Below are 21,739 nucleotides of genomic sequence, written 5' to 3' on the forward strand. Positions count from 1 at the left end.
GAGCTACAGGGCCCTCCTGAGGCTGGGGGCCCTGGGCACCCCCCACACCCTCACCCCCAATGCTGGCCCTGACTGGATAATGACTTCAAAGAGCAGAGAGAGAGAGACATTAACAGGACAGGATAAGATGTTACTCAATGAATACGACATGATATAAAATGATAAAATTAATAAATCTGGCAAACATGCCTAAAAAAATGTGCTTCATTAAATTAAGACTCTGATAAAGGAGCTGTGGTCAGGCTCAGGGGCACAAATCAGACTCTGGGCCGAGTAAATATGAGGCTGAGGGGCATAAATCAGGCTGGCGGGATGAATATGAGAGTAAGGGGGCATAGATCAAACTTGGGGGGGGGGGGGGTTGAATATTAAGCTGAGGGAATGTTAATTAGGCTGAGGGGTGTAATCCTGATCCCCGAGCATAATTCATGCCCTTTCAGCCACTTAAAGGAGAAGTCCGGCAATTTTTTTTATTAAAGTTGTGTATTGCCCCCCAAAAGTTATACACATCACCAATATACACTTATTATGGGAAATGCTTATAAATTGCTTTTTTCCCTGCACTTATTACTGCATCAAGGCTTCACTTCCTGGATAAAATGGTGATGTCACGACCCAACTCCCAAAGCTGTGCGGGCTGTGGCTGCTGGAGAGGATGATGGCAGAGGGATGCTCAGTGTCCCTCCAGTGCCCTGTGTCCCTCAGTGTCCCCCTGCCATTATCTTCACCAGCAGCCACCGGCCGCACAGCTCTGGGAGTCAGGTTGTGACAACACCATTTTATCCAGGAAGTGAACCTTGATGCAGTAGTAAGTGCAGGGGAAAAAAGCACTTTATGTGCATTTTCCATAATAACTGTATATTGGTGATATGTATAGCTTTTGCGGAGCAATATAATACTTAAATAAAATTTTTTGCTGGACTTCTTATTTAACCTCTCCCTTCCTTTTATCTTCTCCCACACACACTTGATCCTACCAATTGTGGGCCCCCAAAAAGTGTTTGTTTTTTTAAGGACTGTGGGTCCTTTTTAACATCTGAATAGCCTGGGCACCTGGGCCTAGCCACCTGTCTGTTTAAAGTGACACTGTCATGATCTACTAGTTGTATCTTCTGGTGATCTATCATCTGTAGAAGACTGCAATGGAAGATATGCAGACAGGCCAGCTGCAATATAACACCACATGGCACCTTTATGGTAACTTACAGAAGTTTTAACATGGCTACATAGGGATAGTATATTAAATGCATAATTCTATTCTTACATTGTAAATTATTATTTTCTTCTTTATATTTATTAGGTGTCAGATGAAGCTCTTCATTCCAAAATGGAAGAAGAAGATAGCATCTCTGAAGAAATGGAGCCATATTTAGTACGAAGGCTTTCCTGTAGAAATATACAGCTACCTCCATTGGCATTTAGACTCGCAGAACAAGCGGAATGGGATAGAAAGCCGGATAGTGAGAGTCCACAGCGTCCGACTTCTCTAGCTCTGAGGATTCCTCCGCTGATTGCAATCACAGCTGCTGACACTACAAGGTAGGACATGATTACATCTAAAATACCATTCTCTCCAAGTCTGCTCATCCGAACTAAAAAGTAATTTTATTAAAATCGTCTTTTTAAAATCAGTATATTTTTTCCCATGACATAATAGTTTTAAGCTCATTGTAGAATTCCTGACAAATGGCCTAATAAGCAGTATCTACGTTCTTACCTGAGAGTGCCCCATAAAGGGGACCTTACAGTTCTCCTGCCTGTTTAGTAGATATGTACATGTATTTCTCAACAATGTATATCCCCCCCAAAAAGATCTCTGTTTTACCCTTTAAAGGGGTTATCCAGCACTACAAAAACATGGCCACTTTTCCCCCTCTCTTGTCTCCAGATTGGGTGGGGTTTTGAAACACAGTTCCATTGAAGTAAATGGAGCTTAAATGCAAACCACACCTTAACTGGAGACAACAGTAGGGGGAAAAGTGGCCATGTTTTTGTAGCGATGGATCTAGTGGGGGAGATCGCTCCTCCGGGACCTTGTCCCGGAGGAGTGATCTCCGTTACTGATGCCGGCCGGGGACGCGTCCAAGATGGCGCCGTCCTCGGCTCGGCACTCGTTCGTTTTCGGCTGCAGCAGCCGAAAGCAAACGAGTGCCGATCTCATGGATCTCTGCAGCATATCTATGCTGCAGAGATCTCAATGAGAGATCCAAGTGTATATACTAGAAGTCCCCCAAGGGGGCTTCTAGTATATGTGTAAAAAAAAAAAAAAGTGTTGTTAATAGTAAAAAGCCCCCTCCCCTAATAAAAGTCTGAATCACCCCCCTTTTCCCAGGTTTTAAATAAAAGTAAACAAATAAATAAATAAATAAACATGTTTGCTATCGCCGCGTGCGTAATCGCCCGAACTATTAATTAATCACATTCCTGATCTCGTACGGTAAACGGCGTCAGCGCAAAAAAATCCCAAAGTGCAAAATTGCGCATTTTTGGTCGCATCAAATCCAGAAAAAATGTAATATAAAGCGATCAAAAAGTCGTATATGCGCAATCAAGGTACCGATAGAAAGATACAATATAAGTTATACATGTTATATATCGTTTTAATCGTAACGACTTGAGGAACATGCATAACAAGTCAGTTTTACCCCAGGGCGAATGGCGTAAAAACACATTTCCCCCAAATAAAAGAAATGCGTTATTTTTTTCAATTTCACCACACTTTGAATTTTTTTCTGGTTTCGCAGTGTACTTTATGCAAAAATTCAGCCTGTAATTGCAAAGTACAATTAGTGACGCAAAAAATAAGGGGTCATGTGGGTTTCTAGGAGGAAAAATGCAAGTGCTATGACCTTTTAAACACAAGGAGGAAAAACCGAAAACGTAAAAACGAAAATGGGCCATGTCCTTAAAGGGTTAAAGAGGTTATCCAGTGCTACAAAAACATGACCACTTTCTTCCAGGAACAGCACTCTTGTCTCCAATTTGGGTGGGGTTTTCAACTTTGTTCCATTGAAGTGAATTGAGCTTTATTGCAAACCACACCTGAACTCAAGACAAAAGCAGTGCTGTCTCTGGAAGAAATTGGCCATGTTTTTGTAGCACTGGATTACCCCTTTAAAGAATGAAACATTTAAATAAACTGTTTAGAAAAAGTTGTAGCCCTAAAGATGAGATGTTATAGTTTATACGTTTCGATACCAGTAATGTGCGACTAGTACGTCCTGTTTGTTGAAGATAAAAAAATGGAGCATAAGTTACTGTGTTTTTATACACTAAACACTACTCCCCACAGACCAGTTTGACACCTCTTTTGAGCTTTCTCACCATTCCTATAGTCTGTTGTTAAGTTTTCTCAATTCTTGTAAATTTTGAACATGGAGTCACCTGTGAAACTATGTAGCATGCATCGTATGTTATTTCTACCCACCCTGTCTTTGAATCATCCGTGGGCTTTGTGTAGTGAATCCGACACACAGAGACGGAGGTCACGTGATGTCTCAAGCATCATTTGTGGGCAGGGTTAGTGTTAGGCTGGATTCACACTGCGTTTTTTGCAGTCCGTTTAAGGTATCCCTTTTTACATGGTTACTTTTCAGGTACACAAAAACGTGGTCAACTATGTTTTTGTGTACACTAAAAAAAAGAAGAAAAAAACACATCTATATTGATCCATTTTTTTTTTTTATAATGGCAGTCAATGGAAAAACTGATCCAAACTGATTGCAGACAATTGCATTAGTTTTGGCATCTGTTTTTTCATTATTTTTTTTTTACATAAAATGTTTCCGTTAAATGGTCTGCAAAAATGCAGTGTGAACCAAGCCTAACCAGAGATGAGGGTCAGGTCTTCTCAGTCTATGAGGGGGGGATAAGCAGGAGTGAGAGGGAGAGAACTCCGACCAAAAGCAAGGAGATGGCGCAACAAAGAAAATTGATATATATTGTATATGTCAAATAGGCGATTGTTAGGAATGTGCATATAGTAGGATAAGCCATTTCCTGGCCTGAATAAATGAATAAAATGTGTCTGATAATAAAGAGGCTTTATTCCATAATCTTGGAGCCACTATTTTCTGGGACCCTGCCTACAAATATTGAGTATCAAGATGACCAAGATGAGGATCTTCCCTATGACGTTCTTATAGTATAACAGGGACTGAAGACAATGTAAGAAACCAAAACACATCTGGAAAGCTTTGGAGAGTTTATTCACTTGAAGGTGACTTAGATAAATTTGTTATCCCAAAGCAAGACCATGGACAATTAGGTGACATTACATGGCCTGATCAATCTCAACAATTTCTTCTTTGAATAAGAATTTGATGGCAGACTTTTACCCATTTTCCGTTGGTTGTGTCATACATATACTACCGCTATTATAATGGCTATTTCTAGTAGATGAAAGCATCGCTATGTCAGAAACTATTCATCACCTATAGCTGGCTGCTCAACTGTGACAACTCAATCTCATTTCAATTGGGAGATGAGACTGTGAATGAAAGCTTGGATGTGCAACAACAAATCTATGGGGAAAATAATCTGGGGTGTACTAAGGGCAAAAACTGCATGCAGATTTATAATACATATATAATAAATGGCCAATACATGGACCAAGTTTCATGTTGATTTACAATGTTTTAGTTATAATTGGTTGATGTTTGACCTGTCATGCAGAGAAGATTCAGAAGAACAGCTCTGGATTGCATTCCCTGAAGAGCAACTAGATGTTTCTATAAATTAAAGGGAATCTGCATTTTAATAAATAATATCTATTATGTTAACTATAAAGGGTTGTCTCATAAAGATATATCCCTGCCTATAAGCCCTATCATAGCTGATCATATAGGGGTGACCAAGCACCCCGACACCCCCCCCCCCCCCCCACACACCCTCACACCCCACCCCTTTAGTTGGGACCCTACTTTCAAGAATTGATAGGTGGTCTTGAACCACCTTGGTATTCATCAAATAGCAGCCATTAATATGATATTTTCTGCCTGTGGGCTTTCCCCAACAAAATCAGCTATTTACTAAGACTGAGTAATCAGCTGAAAGAGGCAGAAATATACTGATTTGGATATGCAATTCTGTATGCATCCTAACTGTGTGAAGATATGCTTACAGACTTATTGTTTTAAACAAAAAAAAGTTGTTGTGTTAAACCTAGATCTCAGGTGTCAAACTGCGGCTTTCCAGCTGTACAATTGTAGTTTTACAACAGTTGGAGGGCTGCAGGTTTGACACCCTTGTTCTAGATCCAGAGTTGCTGTTTGTAGTTGTCCCAATCTATAGATATGTATGCATCCTGACTGATGTAGTTTTCGTAATGAGTACCTGACATGGAAAAAAAAAAACTTTTGAGATGCATGTTCAAGACCGCAACCGCTCAAGAGAATGAGCTGGGAGAAGTCTGCGCACATTGCATTCTTTTCCAACTCAGTGTTATTTGACCTGGACAGCTGTATAATTCAAAATGTATGTCTATGTGGCTGACCGGGTCAGAAAAGTCTGGGTTTTATGCGTGGTGCGGACTTCTCCCAACTCCTCCCTGATTGGTCGCAATCTGAATACTCAGACCTGACTTTTGACATGTCTTTCTGACATGGTGAGTACATTTTATTTTTTGCTAGGAACCTTGTTTTATTAAAAAAAAATGTTTAGAGCAGTTTTTTTTTTTTAAATAACATAACATTTCTCCTACCGGAGGATGCGTGTCCATGGACGCCATCAATTCATTACCTCTCTTTAAGCTTTTCCCCTCAACTAGATGTACCTTACACCTTCGTATCCCAGCCGGTCTCCTCCACCGTGCAGGGGACCGCAGAAGAGCAGAACCCGCCCCCACACACTCGGGTAACCCCCTCGCCCCCCAGGCTCCTGCCTCCGCTGGACCAAGAGGGAGTACCATCACCAGCATCAAATAAAGAATAATAATAAAAAAAAAAAAAACACACCAAACTATAAACCTTATTATTCTCGTGTCCGGCCTTGTACATACTTCATACATACTACATACCAATAAACCCCTCTGGGAGCTCAGCCCTCCATGGTACCAAGCCACCATTGTAGCGTTTTCCAAACACTCCAACACCACCGCCCACATATATATATATGTGGTGTTGCTCTGGAGGAGGCTATCTGGACACCAACAAAGGATCCCTTCATTGCTCCATCTCGCTCGCTCCAGCTTAATATCTCACATTAACTCATCAACCAGCGGACCTCCAAATAATAATAAAATAATAACAAAACAAACCAAGAAAAGTAAAAAAAAAAAAAAAAAGAAAGCACAGCATAGTAACACCCCTCCGCTTCCTCCAACCGAGCCCGGAGCCCGAGCCTCATGATATAGGGCCCCGAGCCATGAGACCAAGGCCCATACCCCCACAATCCTCCCACCCCGATATCGGAGACCAACCACGACACCTATCCCCCATCTCCATCATTTCTTATTGGCGTCCAGGAACGACACCTCCCGGTTACAATTAACATCTTTCCTATTGCATTTTCTGCATATTGCTTTTCAGAGGTGCCCAGACATGGTCTTAACACTACTACCCCACCCCCTTCCCCCCTACTATCCCCTCAGCCCACCCCCCCTCTGGGTGCAGAGACAAAAAGAAAAAAAAAAAAAAAGAAAAAAAAAAAAACAGCAAATAAATATAAAGTAAATAGAGGAGAGGACCTCCTCCTCTTAAACCAGCAACCAATCCCATCCTCTCTTGTTGGTCCATTTTGTTCAACCACGGCTCCCAGATCTTACAAAAATTCTCCCTCCTCCCTCTTTTTACCATCAAACAAAACTCAAAATTAATCGTCCTTCTAACTTCTAACAAAAACTCCCTAAGGGTGGGGCTATCTCTAGACATCCATTTTCTGGCCACTATCAGCCTCATTACCATCAAAAGCTTCCTTACTAGAATATTCTTATTTTTCCCTGGACGGGCATGACTCCATACCCCCATCAACCACCTCTTTCCTAGTTCCCAACCTTCTAGTTGGAGTCGCTCTTTAATAACCTCTAAAATTGCTTGCCAACTTCACTCCATTTTCCTACATTCATAATATAAATGAAAGAAACCAACCCTTGTCATATTACAGCCGGGACAGACTATTTCTTTATTAGAGGACATTTTAGATAACTTACTAGGTGAATAATATAACCTATAATTAATAAAAAAACTGTGTAATCTTGTGCGATGCATTAAGTGATATATTCTGTCCCATACCCCATATATCTTTCCACTCTTCTTGTGTAATTTCCCCTATATCTACTTCCCACTTAGCTCTACTTACGTGAGTGACTACCTCCCTCTTCCCCTCCTTTACCTACTTAACTATCCTAGCCATCACCCTTCTTTTGAAAGTGTCCTCTATCATATAATTAATCCACTGTGAATCTTCTTCTATCAAATTATCCGTGTGATCTATTTCCATACTAACTTGTCTCAATTGCAAATAATAAAAACAACAATTTCCTTCAATCCCATATTCACCCTTTAACTCTTCTAATGAGCGCAATCGCCCTTCCTTAAAAAAGTGTGTCACATACCTCATATTATATTTTTCCCAAAACCTCCATTCATGATTTCTTACCAACTCTTTAAACCTAAGATTATTAAGCATTGGTGTACATCTAAAAACTCCCTCCAAACCCAGTGCTTTTTTAGTTTTTTTCCCAAACCTTGTGCATCAAATCTAACAATGGCCATCTCTCTCTAGACCTTCTACTCAGCTGTCCTGACTCCACAATTTCCCATATATTCTTTAATCCCCATTTATTCTGCTCCACCAAGTTCTTTATATATGAGAACTCTCTCCATCTTTTCATATACTGTAATTGGGCCGCCAAGAAATAAATCCTAAAGTCCGGAACCGACAGACCTCCTTTGTCCTCATCCTTATATAAATACTTCATTTTTATCCTGGGCTTTCTACCCCTCCAGATCAAATCCCTCACTATAGCTTCTAGCTGCTTAAAGGACAACTCCAGTGAAAAGCTTTTTCCCAGTAACTGAAGCACATTACAAAGTTATATAACTCTGTAATATGCTTCAATCACCTATCTGCCTCCCTTCCCTGTCTTTTCCCCCCTCCACCCCCCACCAGGAAGTGTAAGAAATTTACACAGACATGTTACTTGCTTATCTTGCCTCCTGACAGACTATTGGCACATAGGCAGCTCCCCCCTCCCCTCATACTCTCTCCTGCTGCCGAGTGGACTCAGTGAATGAGTCATGTCACTAGGGAAGAGAGGCAAGTGACATGTCTCAGATGGCTTGCAGTTGCTCAGCCAATGGGAGCTGAACAAGCTGAGTCACCTGACAAGGCAGGGGAGGGGGGAGGCTGGTGTAACAGAAGCTAGAGCAGCCCTCCTGCTGATCACTCATCGTCACAAAGGAGCTGAGAGAAGAAACTGGGGAGGACAGTAATCAGGTCTGTGTGAGTTAGGACACTTCCTGGTGGGGGGTGGAGGGGGGAAAAGACAGGGAAGGGAGGCAGATAGGTGACTGAAGCATATTACACAGTTATATAACTTTGTAACGTGCTTCAATTACTGGGAAAAAGTTTTTCATCGGAGTTGTCCTTTAAATATTCTTTCTCCCAACCATATTGGGCTGTTGGACAAAACAAACAAAACCTGTGGGAGGATGATCATTTTCACTAAGCTTATCCTATTCGCCATACCCAGTGGTAGACCCATCCACACTTTTGCTTTAGATCTTATTCTTTGCAACGTTGGTATTACATTTAATTCTATATACTTGTGGGTGTCTCTATCCACCCCCACCCCCAGGTATCTAAAAGTTTCCCCTGGCTTCAGACACCTTAGTTTATCATGAGACACCTCTCCATCTATTGGCATTAAGACTGTTTTTGCCCAGTTAATGCTAAGGCCCGACACATCTCCGAATCTTTCTCTCGTATCAATTATAATATCCAGGGAATTCTTTGTATTCTCCGCGTAAAGCAGAACATCAATCGCATAGAGCGATATCTTGTCCCCTTTCCCCCAACATCCAAACCCCTCCACCTCTTCCATTGTTCTTAGTGTAGTTGCCAAAGGCTCAATGAAGAGGGCAAAAATATGGGAAGAGAGGGGAAAACCCTGACGTGTTCCCCTAAATAAAGGAAACCTTTCCGTCTGGGATCCATTTATAAGGATTGAGGCCATAGGGCTCCTATACATCAGCTGCAGCCAACCAATAAACTTTTTTTTAAATCCATATTCCCTCAGGAGTTGCCACAAGAAGGACCACTCCACCCTGTCAAACGCTTTAACAGCATCCAGCGACAGGATGGAGCGGTTACTCCCGCCCCCCCCCCCCCCATTTTCCAAATTACCAGAGCAGTTTTTTATTGAGTGTACGATGGGGGGGGAGGGTAATTATGGTAAGTACTAGCACTTGCCGGTTGCTATTGCACTCTTCTGTTTTTGTGTGTTTCTATGACATGTCAAAAGGTGTTTTCATGACAGTTGCCATTTAACCAGGAATTTCTTCAAGTGGAACTGCAGCAATCCCATAAAAAAAATTAAAAGCAGAAAGCAGAGGTACACTCACCAATCCTCCACGGTTGTTTGACACATTTTTCCACTTGTCTTTGCTGCTCCTAGCCCTCCTAGCTCCTAATCCCAGTTTCACATCATGGCACCTGGCAGGGAAACTACATCTTTCAACATGCATTGCACCTCAAAAGCAACAACCAGGTACCCCGGGTACCCCCCCCCCCCCCCCCGGCTTGTAGTATCAGCCCACCACTGGCTTAATCTGCTTCTGCTTTACACAGTAAACCCAGTATTATACAGTATAGTGCATAATTACAAAAGTGAATCTCTCACAACAAACTTTAGTCAGAATTCACGTGATATCAGTGTTAGGCTATGTTCACACTATGTATAACACCATCCATTGCATAGCAACAGACGGTGTTATACTGCCGGACGCCGGGCGGCGTTTGGCATCTTCCTGCAGCCAATACTGCTGTACTGTATCGGCTGCAGGAACATTATTTTTTTACAACTGAATTGCAGGCACCATTGGGTGTGCCCACAAATAAATTAGCCATTGACTACAATGTAAAGTATGGCAGCCAGACGTATTTTACATTGAGTGAACAGCTATTGTTTCCGGTTGCTCTTCAGCATCACCACAGTGCCTACAGCCAACATTATCATTTTACTGTCATATAGACATATACATATATATCTTTATTGGTATATTCGGGAAAGAATAAGGTGTGGTTACAGCATGCTGTCTTGTGCCTAACTATGCCCCAGGCTGAGGAGCAGACAGGTTTCGAATACAGCAGCTGCTACAAGCCCGCTGACAGTAGTGCTGTGGGAGGGGAGTAGACAAGGTGGGAGGGCTGTGAAATAGCTAAAGGAAAGCAATGTGAAGTTTATGTAGTAAATAGGAATATCGCAGCACATCTCTTTTGTATAAACATGTCATGTGCTGCCAACAACAACGGAAATGGACAGTACCACGTATGATAAAGTGGTTGCTCCTGTATCCGTTCCCTCTGGACCATCAGGTTGAGTATATTTAAAAGGGGAACTCCGGATAAGAAAAACTTGTTTTCTGTTTAAAGTACATTAAAAGTTATCTAAATGTGTCTATACAATGTATTACCGTGTCTGTGCGGTTCTGTGAAAAAAAATGGCCCCTGTGTCAATTCACATTGTCTCCTGCTCCCACTGCTCTCCCACCTTAGGAGACAAATATTCCATGCCTCTGTCTCACATTGTGTGTGTTTCCTGAGGACAGGCTGATGATGCAGACAGCAGGCTTGACTGGATAACCCAATCCCCTGAGTGATTCACCATCTCTGACCAGCCAGAAGCAGCTGCTGCACTAATTTTACTGATCGTGACGGGTGGGGGACTGATGATTAGCTGAGTGAAAGCATTGCATTCTGGGAAATGCTAAATCAGGAGGGACAGAAACACAATACAGTGCAACCCCCCCCCCCCCAAAAAAAAAAAAAAAAAAGGATTTTTGGTATTTTAAAAAAAATGGGATAGATAGGTAAGTAGTGCTATATGCTTCTGCAGAAATTTCCTTTTTTTAACCTCTACCTGGAGTTGCCCTTTAAGAATGACTTGCATGTAGTCAATCTAACCCTGTTTTTCCCTATTCCTGGCCATTGGACTTCTTCACATTCAAAATAATTTTATTAATCATGCTATTTCAACATGCTTAGTCATTACTAACCCCCCTTCTTTATATTTTCCCAGTATTAGCATCAATAAATCCCTAATATTCTCCGGTGCTGTACTTTGCTTTAATGTGATTTGAGCACTTCAATGTGTTCCTATATGTTTACATTACCATGCAGTCAACCGTCTGATTTAGATGCTCAGTTGCTTCTCAATTAAAGAACATTGCATACAATCTGTACAAATGCGTTTTAAATGGGGGAAATCTATGACTAACAGTGGCAATTTTATAACTCTTGAGTGTCATGTTTAATGCAGCAGTCTTATGAATGAAATACGTAATATGATTTAGGTTAGCTTTCTATGGCAGAATACTAAGAGAAATGGGCTAATTATTATGAAATAAAGAGTATAAAATCCAACATATACAGCTGTATTTTGCTGTATATTGCTTACTGCTCTAGGCTATTTTCCCACTTTGGGAACCGCCGTCTAACCGCCGTTAGCCGCCGTCTATATAACAAGATAACCTCCCTTACCAGAGTGGGAACATGGCCTGAGAATCAAATCCTTACTCAGGTTTAGACAAAAGTGAAATACGGGAAAGAAACATTGGAAGGGTCTCCTAGTGATATGTGCATAATAGAATGTTCTACTGCTGAGACCCTTGTCTGTGGAAACCTGGCTACTTATGTTCTACGCATCACCACCATAAGTAAAATGTATGCAGTTAATAGTGCTTATTATCCAAATCTATCGCCTTCTATTGCATTCATATGTTCTAACATGCAGACACCCCTTTAGGGTACAAACACACACAGCAGATACGCAGCAGATTTGATACTGTGTTCAGTTATTTAGATCTAATCTGCTGTGTATCGCAGCAGTAAATACGCAGCGTATAAGCACTGTGTGTTTGTACCCTTAAGTGATTTCAAAATAGAAGTCCATCAATGCCCTGTTTTGCTTCCAAATGTAAATATATGTTGCTATGAGAAAATGGGTAATATATATGCCTTCCATTAGTCATACTATACTACGAAAGCTTAACTTTTCTATTTTACCATCAAGTGCATTGTACATGTTGAAGGCTGGGGCTACATGGTGACTTTGACCACAAAACAGGTTGCATAGCCAAAAATGTGTTGCTGTGGATAGGGTTGCGTTGTGACCCATAAGTGACTGTGACCACAATTAACAAGAAATTAATCTGGAATAAATTTATAGTCATGTCCACTTACAAGCTGCAACACAATCCCATTCACTCACATTAGCTGCAATGAACTGCAGCATGATTCAGGGAGAGTAACACAGCTATTTTTGGCCATCCAAACCACAAAAAGAAGGTGTGGGCGGCCTCCCTGTCCTCTACCCTAATAGAATCCATCCTATTGTCTAACCTACTGCTAGATTTTCTTTAAAATACTAGTGAGAAAAAATGTCCACCAAGTACAGAACAAATAAAGCTCCTGCGGGGAGCTGTGGGAGGGTCGCAAAAGAGGTAGCAGTGGAGCAACGACCAGCAGACCATTGTTATCGTCCAAAAATATTTTAACATGTTAAAAGGCAAGGATCAGCCGGCATTGTACAGGTCAGATAATCTTTGTTATCGGCTGTAACGCCCAATGATCGTCCAAACACGGTTGGTAATTGCTTGGTGAAATAGGGCCTTAAGGGAAATCCTATATATCTACCTTAAAATTTGTGGAGAAAAGGTTTGAGAGTTAGCAAGTACTTTGTTAGGATCATTAAAGAGTTGGGACCATTAAGTACTGATGGGTCAATAGACTTTGCCAGGATGTGTTTACCTAATTTTTTTTTACTGTATGTTTTACTCTACTGTCCTTTAAAAGGTTCCATGTGGTTCTGTGTATTTCTGTAGGAATGTCTTCTGCATGGTTTCCATACTACTATTATAGAATCTTTAGTTTAAAAGAAGCAGTCGGCACTATGGTACTTGCAAATGTATGTCCAGAGTGAAGGGGGAAAGGGGGGTAATATAATGGTGGTGCTCACACTCTAGGAATAGCCAGCAAAAGTTCAATCCATGTATGATGTAAAAAATAGAAGGCACCCAAACCCTAAAATGTTCCTTTGTTCCATTTCTTCACAATGGCATAATATCCTTAATATTGGACAGTGGCTCAGACGCCAGCACCTCCATTGCTATTATGGATTTTATGCTGTTGTGAAGAAATGGTATAAAGGAACTTTTTATGGTGAGTGCCTTCTATTTTCTACATTATACATAAATATTGTACAGCATGGACCCTATGAAGAAAAGTATCTTTATTTCTGTTCTACAAACACCATTCAGGAGGACTTTTTATTGGATTTATGAAAAGAGGCCTCACACCTTATTCCTACAGTCACATTTTATTTTAGTAGTAGTATTGTTACTGCCCAGTATATAAATGGGAATCATATAAAGGAAAAAAAAAATTACAAAAAGGGGGAAATATTCAGATCTGCACCTGGTATAGATTGTTCAAAAGTCCCAACATTCTGGGGCAGTGTCGGACTGAGGTATCTGGGGCCCACCAGAGGAAATGACCCCGGGGGCCTACCAATGAAGAACCAGTGGAAAACAACATGTCAGTCAGTCTTAATGCAGGTTCTAAAGCTGGGGGCCAACCGGAGGATTCTCCGGTGCTCTGGTGGGCCAGTCCGACACTGTTCTGGGGACACCTCTTGGTCTTGGATGATCTGCCCTGCACTCATCAAGTGGCTTGAGTTTACAGCTGAGGGATGAGGTGTCCGAGAATAATGTAATGGAAATCTATGCCAGTTCATAACTAAATAAGTCTTACTCTGGCTGGTTTACTTCAGGAAGGTATGTGAGACACAGATCTAACTAAATATGTTTTACATCAACCACTGCAGCACCGTGACCTTAGAAAAAAAGGAGAAACAACGAGAGGGCTTTTATAGTGAGAGCTGTACTGCTTTAGTTTTGTGTTTTTACATACTCTGCATTAACCCATTTAGCTTCTTTTAGGTGTGTTATGAAACCTTCTGAATGATGTATAGCCATTATGGCATCAGTAATATATTTCCACATTGACCTTGACATAGACAGTGGTGAAAGGACTTTTACTTAGAGCAGAATGAGTTTTCCACCTTGTATTATTCTGCAGTTATATAATGTACTTTGAGAAACTCAGTCTTGTTAAAACAAGTACAAAAGGCAAGTACACAGTGCTATAAAACGCATGGGTATGGAAGGAGTAGCGGCCATTTGATATCAAACAGCTAATAAGGTATTATGCAGTGAATGATGAAAGGAAAGTGGAAAATTAAATGAATATTCTGGTGCCTGGTCCCATGCCGGTCTCGTTGTAGCTTCTGCTTCCTGTCCTCTGGCACTCACCTAGTATACGCTCCAGCCAGGTTCCCATGTGGCCGCATGAAAAACTGACATGTCCGTTTTCTGCAGCCGCTATTCATTGAATAGCGGCCGCAGTGAACCTGTCAGTTCACACAATGGAGTTTGCGGCTCCGGTCGCACGCTCCATTGTGAGCAGTGGTGAATTGGAATGTGAGCGCACACGAATGCGGCCGCATCCCAGTTCATCTGAAATGAAGATTATCCAGCCGGTACTGCAGTACCAGCTGGGATGATCTTCTCTGACACCGGCTGTTCTGTGGGTCACAGAACGGCCGGTGTCTTAAGCTGGCTGTTTCTATGTTTTTCAGGGCTCCCTAGGACTGCATCCAACTTGGACTGATTGGACTGGAGCATGCTGGAGTTGTGCTCATATTTAATCATTATCCATTTACTTTGACATCACTCTTGGTATTTCCACTCCTCTTCATTATACTTATAATAGCATTATATTCGTGTTGTAAACACATCTTTCATTTTCTATACAGAATTGAATCATGTTTATGCGATAGCATGGCTTTATGTTTTCTTTATACCTGCACCTTAACTTATTTCTGTCTTTTAGGGAAAATATACAGGTCACAAGGTTAGGTTACGTTCCCATTATGTTATTGCCATACTGTTATTTTTTTGATTGCTGAGAAACATGACCAAAATTATTTAATTGCATATGTTTCCATTAGTTGTCCATTAAAAGCAATTGAAACAAATAAAACATTGCATATGCACTTTTTTTACATTTGTGACATTTTAGTAGTGTACACTCTTCAAGAGCTTTCCAAAAATGTACAGAAATGTAAGAAAGCAAGAAAGTGAGTATAAGCACACAAATCCCAATTTCACTAGCTCCACTAAAACATACTGTATGAATGCCAGAATCATACATTTTTGTATGTTGTTGTTGCAAAAATCTATACCAGCAATGGATGCCTCAAATTGTGAATTAATCCCTTATAGACAACATCAGAGTTTATCCAGGCTTAGAAAAACATGGTCACTTCCAGAAACAGAACCTCTCCTGTCCTCAGTTTCAGTGTGGGATTTGCAGCTCAGTTGTATTGTAGTAAATGGAGCCAAGTTCATACCACACAGACCCTGAGAACAGGGGTGACTGTTTTTAGGAAGTACTGTAGCTGCTTTTTTTTCTAATCCTGGATAACCCCTTTAATCATAACCTTTGTATGTTCTGAAAGAGGTGAAAGTTTTGCTACATGGCCCCCCCCGTTCGATACAGTTTTTCCCCAAAATAAGACAATGTCTTATATTAATTTGTGCTCCCAAAGATGTGCTAGGTCTTATTCCCAGGGGAAATCTTTTTTTTCTATGAAGAAGAATTCACATGCCACATGCACAGCAGGGACAGAGCGTATGGTATGGCGGATTCAGGCCACCATGGGGAGCTCACCACAGCACACTGGTACAGCACAGCAAGGACAGCGTCTGGTATGTCGGCAGGCAATGAGATAACGCCAGACTGTGTGCAGCTCTACATCTGACGGTAGGAGAAATTGGGCAATGGCCTCTTGATGCCTTGCATGCTCATTTACTAGTGACGGCTGCTGAAGGGAACATTGGGATTGGTGGCAGGTGACGGTCTTCATGTCCTGCATGCAGCTGCTCTGCAACAGAAGGTTACATCAGTAGGGACAACGGCGGCAGGCTAAATAGAATCACAGTTGCATGCCCTGGTGTTCTGTTCAGTGGGCATGCTTCCAAACAAAACGTTGCTTAGCCTTACTTTCGGGGGAGGCCTTAAAGTGTCACTGTCGTTTATTTATTTATTTATTTATTTATTTATTTTAGAAATCAATAGTACAGGCAATTTTAAGAAACTTTGTAATTAGGTTTATTAGCCGAAAAATACATTTTTATCATGAAAAAACTGTTTGAAGCTGTCCCCTCTGTTTTCATGGCTTGCTTATGGAGAGGGGAGGGGTGGAGAGAGATGAGGCACCAAAACAGGACAAAAAAGAGTTAATCTACAGTTAATCACCTGGCTATCTCCCCTGACTCTCAGAATACCTCTGAATACTGTTGTCACCCACCTCCATGTTGTGTAATACTTTGTTCTCTGCTCTCTGCTGCCGACTAATTCCCTCCGGGGGGGGGGGGGGCTGGCTGGGAAAAGGCTTTTTGAATGCAGGTAATGGCATGTTTGCCTAATAAACCCAATTACAAAGTTTCTTAAAACCTCCTATTGATTTCTGCAAAGAAAAATAAATAAATAAATAAATAAATAAATATGAGAGTGACTTTTTAAATTTAACAATTCAGTTAAAACTACATGTCGTTTTTTTTTTTTTTTTTTTTGTGCTGAAAGTGTCTGGAGCAGAGGCATGCAAGCCCTCTCATAGACAGGCTATGGCACACTGAGTCAGGTGGAGAGATTCACTGCGGAATTCTGCCACATTTACTCAGTGTGAACATACCGTTATATCTGCAATGCCTATTGCAAAGTTTGTGTCCCTTTGACATTTGTAGCCTAGCAGTCTCTTGGTCTTGGCCTGGTCTGCAGTCCTGGAAGGCTCTAGGGTGAAGCTATGGGCCACATATACAACTACTCACCCTCTGTAGAAAGTTCCTTCTAGAAGTTTATGTACCCATGGATATGTAGTTCCCAGCTTAACCCTTTACAGTATAAAAGCCAAACAAAAAATTATTGTTTTGAAAAACAATATAAAAGTATAGAACATACGCAAAGCAAGGCACAAAGCAACCAACACCGACCCAATAGGCCTGCTGTAATCCCAGTGAGACACTGCATCACAATCTCAGAAGGTCACCCACATCATCAGGCCCCAATTGCGATGGCTGGAATGGGAGATCATGTCAATTCTGGCCATTTAAGGCCTTATATAGGACATAACAGAATGGATGTCAGCATAGAGGATAATACGCAGGCATAATACATTATACCTAGTACTGGCCATTCCAGCCATGGTGTTAATAAATAGAGCCCATAAATCTCTTTCCCTCTTAATTTGTCCTTTGTTAAAACATATATATATATTTAGATTATTTCACCACTACCAGATTTGTAAGGTACAGCATGCGGCAAATCTATTCCCCTGCAAATGTCATCTGTTTGTTTATCGAATCCAGGAGAGATAAATTGATTTCCCACCACTGTAATGTCATTATAATGAATGACCCTATACACAATGTAGCTGTTGGATTAGGTAACCAAGCATGATTTTCTAGGGGTATAAGAAAGCAAAATATATGGGAGAGTGGAAAGTAACAATTCAGAGGAACATTTCAAGGTCAACTTAGCAATCTAATGATCAATGCGCTGCAGTCAATACGAGTGAGAATAAAGCTTAAAGTGTCACAGTAAAAATCTAAATGAACAGTAGATGTAATTTAAAGCAAGTTTGCAACTTAATTTTTTTTTTTTTATCTTGGAAAACATGGCACTTCCTGTGTTCTGACCCTTTTTTGTTTTTCAAAGAGTCTAAAAACAGAACGTCCCACATTTCCAAGGTCATCTGCACGCTCACAGAGAGGAGGCAGTCATGTGATTGATGGACTCATTGGGCTCTCTGTGACTCTCTGTACTGGCCGGAATTCTTGTGTTTAGTCTCTTTTTTTAAACCAGCACAAGACTAAAAAGCTTCAGGAGACTGGATCTGGATACAAGTAAGCATACTGTAGCTTTGTTTTACAGCATGATTACAACAAAAAATCATGAATTTAAATTGCAAACTTGCTTTTTATCACATCTATTGTTGATTTATATTTTAAAAGTTACTGTATAACAAGTACATTTTAAGGCTATGTTCCCACTACATACAGACAAAGGCTGTTCCGCAGTGAACATGATCATGATCATTAATTTCTAGCTGCATGTAGTTTTAAACAACAGCCATTCACAGGGGAACAACTGTTTTGTTTTTTTTTACAGCGTGTGAACATAGCCTTAAAAAAAAATTTCACCATTCCTGTCCATGGGCTGTGTCTGATACTGAAGCGGATCTGTTTTCAGGTTTAAACTCATAACATGTTTGAAAAAAAAAAAAACCCTTAGTGTGGACATACAAGTACAGTACTCAAGACATTGCCCAATGCATGAGGCTTACCAACTCAATTGCATTGGGCAGCAGATTTAGTTGCATCACTGTCTTAGGGATGCAACAGTCTAACTAGAAAATACTTTGTTGTTATGTAGCCTTTACAGCGACTTATACAAACTCTAACATTTACTTATTGTTGCTGTTTTGTAACAAAATTCATTACTTTTACTTTGAATGTCTAAATGGAAACAGCTGGTGGCATATAGCTTATTGACTAGGAAACAGGGAATTTAATGAGCAGCTGTTGAATTCGGTTCTCCACACAGGTAGAGACTTGTCCTCAGTGCAACTTGGTTGTAATAAAATAGTTTTCCTTTCTTTTTTAATCTAATATGTGTTGCGCTGAGAAACATGAGCCCTAGAGAAAAGCTTTTCAAAGGATTCAGCCAATCCTAATGGTGCGTTTACACAGACAGATTTATCTGACAGATTTTGGAAGCCAAAGCCAGGAACAGAGCATAAACAGGGAATGGGTCATATAGGAAAGACTAAGATTTCTGCTCTTTTCAAATCAATTCCTGGCTTTGGCTTCCAAAATCTTTCAGATAAATTTGCCTGTGTAAACGCACCATAAGAGAGTGATTGCTACTTGCAGGTGGTTCTCTCATTAGCACGGGTATATCAGACAGGATGACTCATCTGCAGGTTGTTAAACATCTTCACATACAATTGGCTCCTTTGTCACCCTTAGAATATACATCATTCAGATGTTACACTCAGTTGCACAACTGCGGCACAATAAGTCATTAAGCACAAGACACAAGTCTATGGAGAGTAAGGGTAGTATTATATGGGCCGATGGGGGCCCGATAATAATTGTAAACAATTGCCAATGTGCTAGATCGGTGCTCATTGGCCCGATAATTGTTTAACAGTGAACTTTGCAAATCGAACCTTAAAGGACAACTCCCATGAAAAACTTTTTCCCAGTAATTGAAGCACATTACAAAGTTATATAACACTGTAATATACTTCAATCACCTGTCTGTCCTCCTTCCCAGTCTTTTCCCCCCTCCACCCCCCACCAGGAAGTGTAAGAAACTCCTTCATACCTAATTACTGTCGTCACCAGGCTGCTCTCTCAGCTCCTTCTAGTGACGATGAGTCATCAGCAGGAGGGCTGGGCTAGGTCCTGTCACACCAGCCTCCCCCTCCCCTGCCTGGTCAGGTGACTCTGCTTGCTCAGCTCCCATTGGCTGAGCAACTGTAAGCCATCTGTCATTCTGCAACTCAATAATGACTCGTGACTGACTCGGCACATAACCAGCTACAGGACCCCCTCCCCCATACTCCCTCCTGCTGCCGAGTGGACTCAGTGAGTGATGTCACTTGCTTATCTTTCTCCTCACTCCCGGCATGTCAGCTACACAGACCCTGTCTTATCTCTCCCCTGCTGCCCTGACCTAATCCTGCAGAATCTACACTACAGTGAGTTGACAGTATGTGTGTGCAGCTTCAGTGTGTGTATATAGCAGCCTGACTGAAGAGAGCCAGAGAGGGGGTCATGTTTAGTGTATGATGGGAGTTGTAGTGAATGGAGGGGCAGGCACTTGCTGTGTCACAGCAGGGGGCTGGCTTGTCACAGCAGCCAAAGTGCATCATGGGAAGCTGAAACCAGGAAGCAAGGAAGAAATGAAGAACAAGACTAGAAATCAGAAGGTACACAGACGGAGGGAAATTCAAACAGTGACAGCTCAGGAGGGACGAGAAGTATAAAAGCTAGGTTTCTGATTGGTTTTTGTTTTTTTTCCTTAGCGCGGGAGTTGTCCTTTAAGGAGTCTATACTAACCTGCCTGCACTCCTCCGGTGTCCTCTTTCGAGTATTTGCCGGAGCAGTCTGTCACATTCGAGATACAAGAGTGATAGCCTGCACAGCCAATTACTGGCTACCAACTGTCTCTTTCGGTCAGTCAATGATTGCCTGAGTAGGCTGTCACTCTCTGCTCAGCCAATCACTAACTAACTCAGAGAGGAGGGCAATGCAGCCAGTTGTTGGCTAAATGGGCTGTCACTCTCAAGACAAGAATGATACCCTCTTAAGCCAGTCACTGCCCATGGCGCTGTCCACTCTGAGTCAGTTAAAGATTCTTTTTTTCTTTTTTTTGGCTGAGTGGGCTGTCAATCTTGTGTCTCCACCTCCTGCTCAGCCAATGATTGACCGCGGTGCTATCCCTCAGTCATTGATTACCTGAGTGAGCTGGAGGTAGCTTAAAACACACCGGAAAAGGACAGTTGGAGACTGCAGACAGGTAAAAAAAAAAAACTTTTTTTGCAAATTTTGTTAACAAATTTAGCAAAAATTCACTTCTTCAACTAAGCAAATATTTGCTAAATTCACTTCAAATCCAGATTCTCTGGGGTCGCTTTGCTCATCTCTAATCATGATCATTAACCCCTTAAAGACAGAGCCTAAAATGACCTTAATGACTGTGACAAATTTTTTTTTTTTTTTTTCCTCAAGGGGGTTATTATAATTATAAATTACTGACACTGATCAATGGCAGACGCTATGTAACGATCGCTGAGCTGACTGCATGGAGGAGGGTAAGAGACCTCTGGCAGTCAGCTAAATCGATCAGAAGCAGTCACACCCTGCCATTGAAATTTGTGTAAGTCCCCCTGAGTTCTCCAACATTTCCATTTTTTATGTTACTGATTAATAAATCAATGCTCAATGTTTATTGGTAATAGAAAGGAGGTGGGAGTGAGAAGTAAGAACATCAATGACTTATGTACAAGTGCTATAGTAAACATTAAAAGAGGTAAAAAGAAACATGCACATTGAGGGCCCTTGCACACTGAATAAAAGAGGCTGACTTTACGAGCGGAGTCTGTGTGGCTAATTCTGTTCAAAATTCTGCCTGTCCTATTTCTTCAATTGGATTTCCTTGTTCATTCTTTAAGTGAGGAGCAGAGGCGCAAGAGAAATCCCAGTGAAGAAATAGGCAGAATTTTGAGCAGAATCCGCCAAACGGACTACGCTCATGAAGTCAGTCTCTTTTACTCAGTGTGCAAGGGCCCTAAAAGAGTAAGAAACAATTACTATATAGCCAAACCATATAGCCAAAGTCATTAGTGCTATAGCAAAGAAAACTACACTGGTACAAAATCAAGAAGAAA

The 21,739-nt window shown here is 41.3% G+C and overlaps 1 protein-coding gene across 4 annotated transcripts in view; it reads left to right on the plus strand.

The window, feature by feature from the left end:
* PDE4D (phosphodiesterase 4D) overlaps window positions 1-21,739 on the plus strand; it is a 968,497-nt gene that overhangs the window by 261,875 nt on the left and 684,883 nt on the right. For all 4 annotated transcript variants that reach the window (XM_069962734.1, XM_069962738.1, XM_069962735.1 and 1 more), the window contains one exon: window positions 1,301-1,539. In XM_069962734.1, the coding sequence (XP_069818835.1) occupies window positions 1,301-1,539 (239 nt within the window). The remainder of the gene's footprint in view (window positions 1-1,300; window positions 1,540-21,739) is intronic.

The sequence above is a fragment of the Dendropsophus ebraccatus genome, chromosome 3 (genome assembly GCF_027789765.1).
Source record: "Dendropsophus ebraccatus isolate aDenEbr1 chromosome 3, aDenEbr1.pat, whole genome shotgun sequence".
In the NCBI taxonomy this organism is placed as follows: Eukaryota; Metazoa; Chordata; class Amphibia; order Anura; family Hylidae; genus Dendropsophus; species Dendropsophus ebraccatus.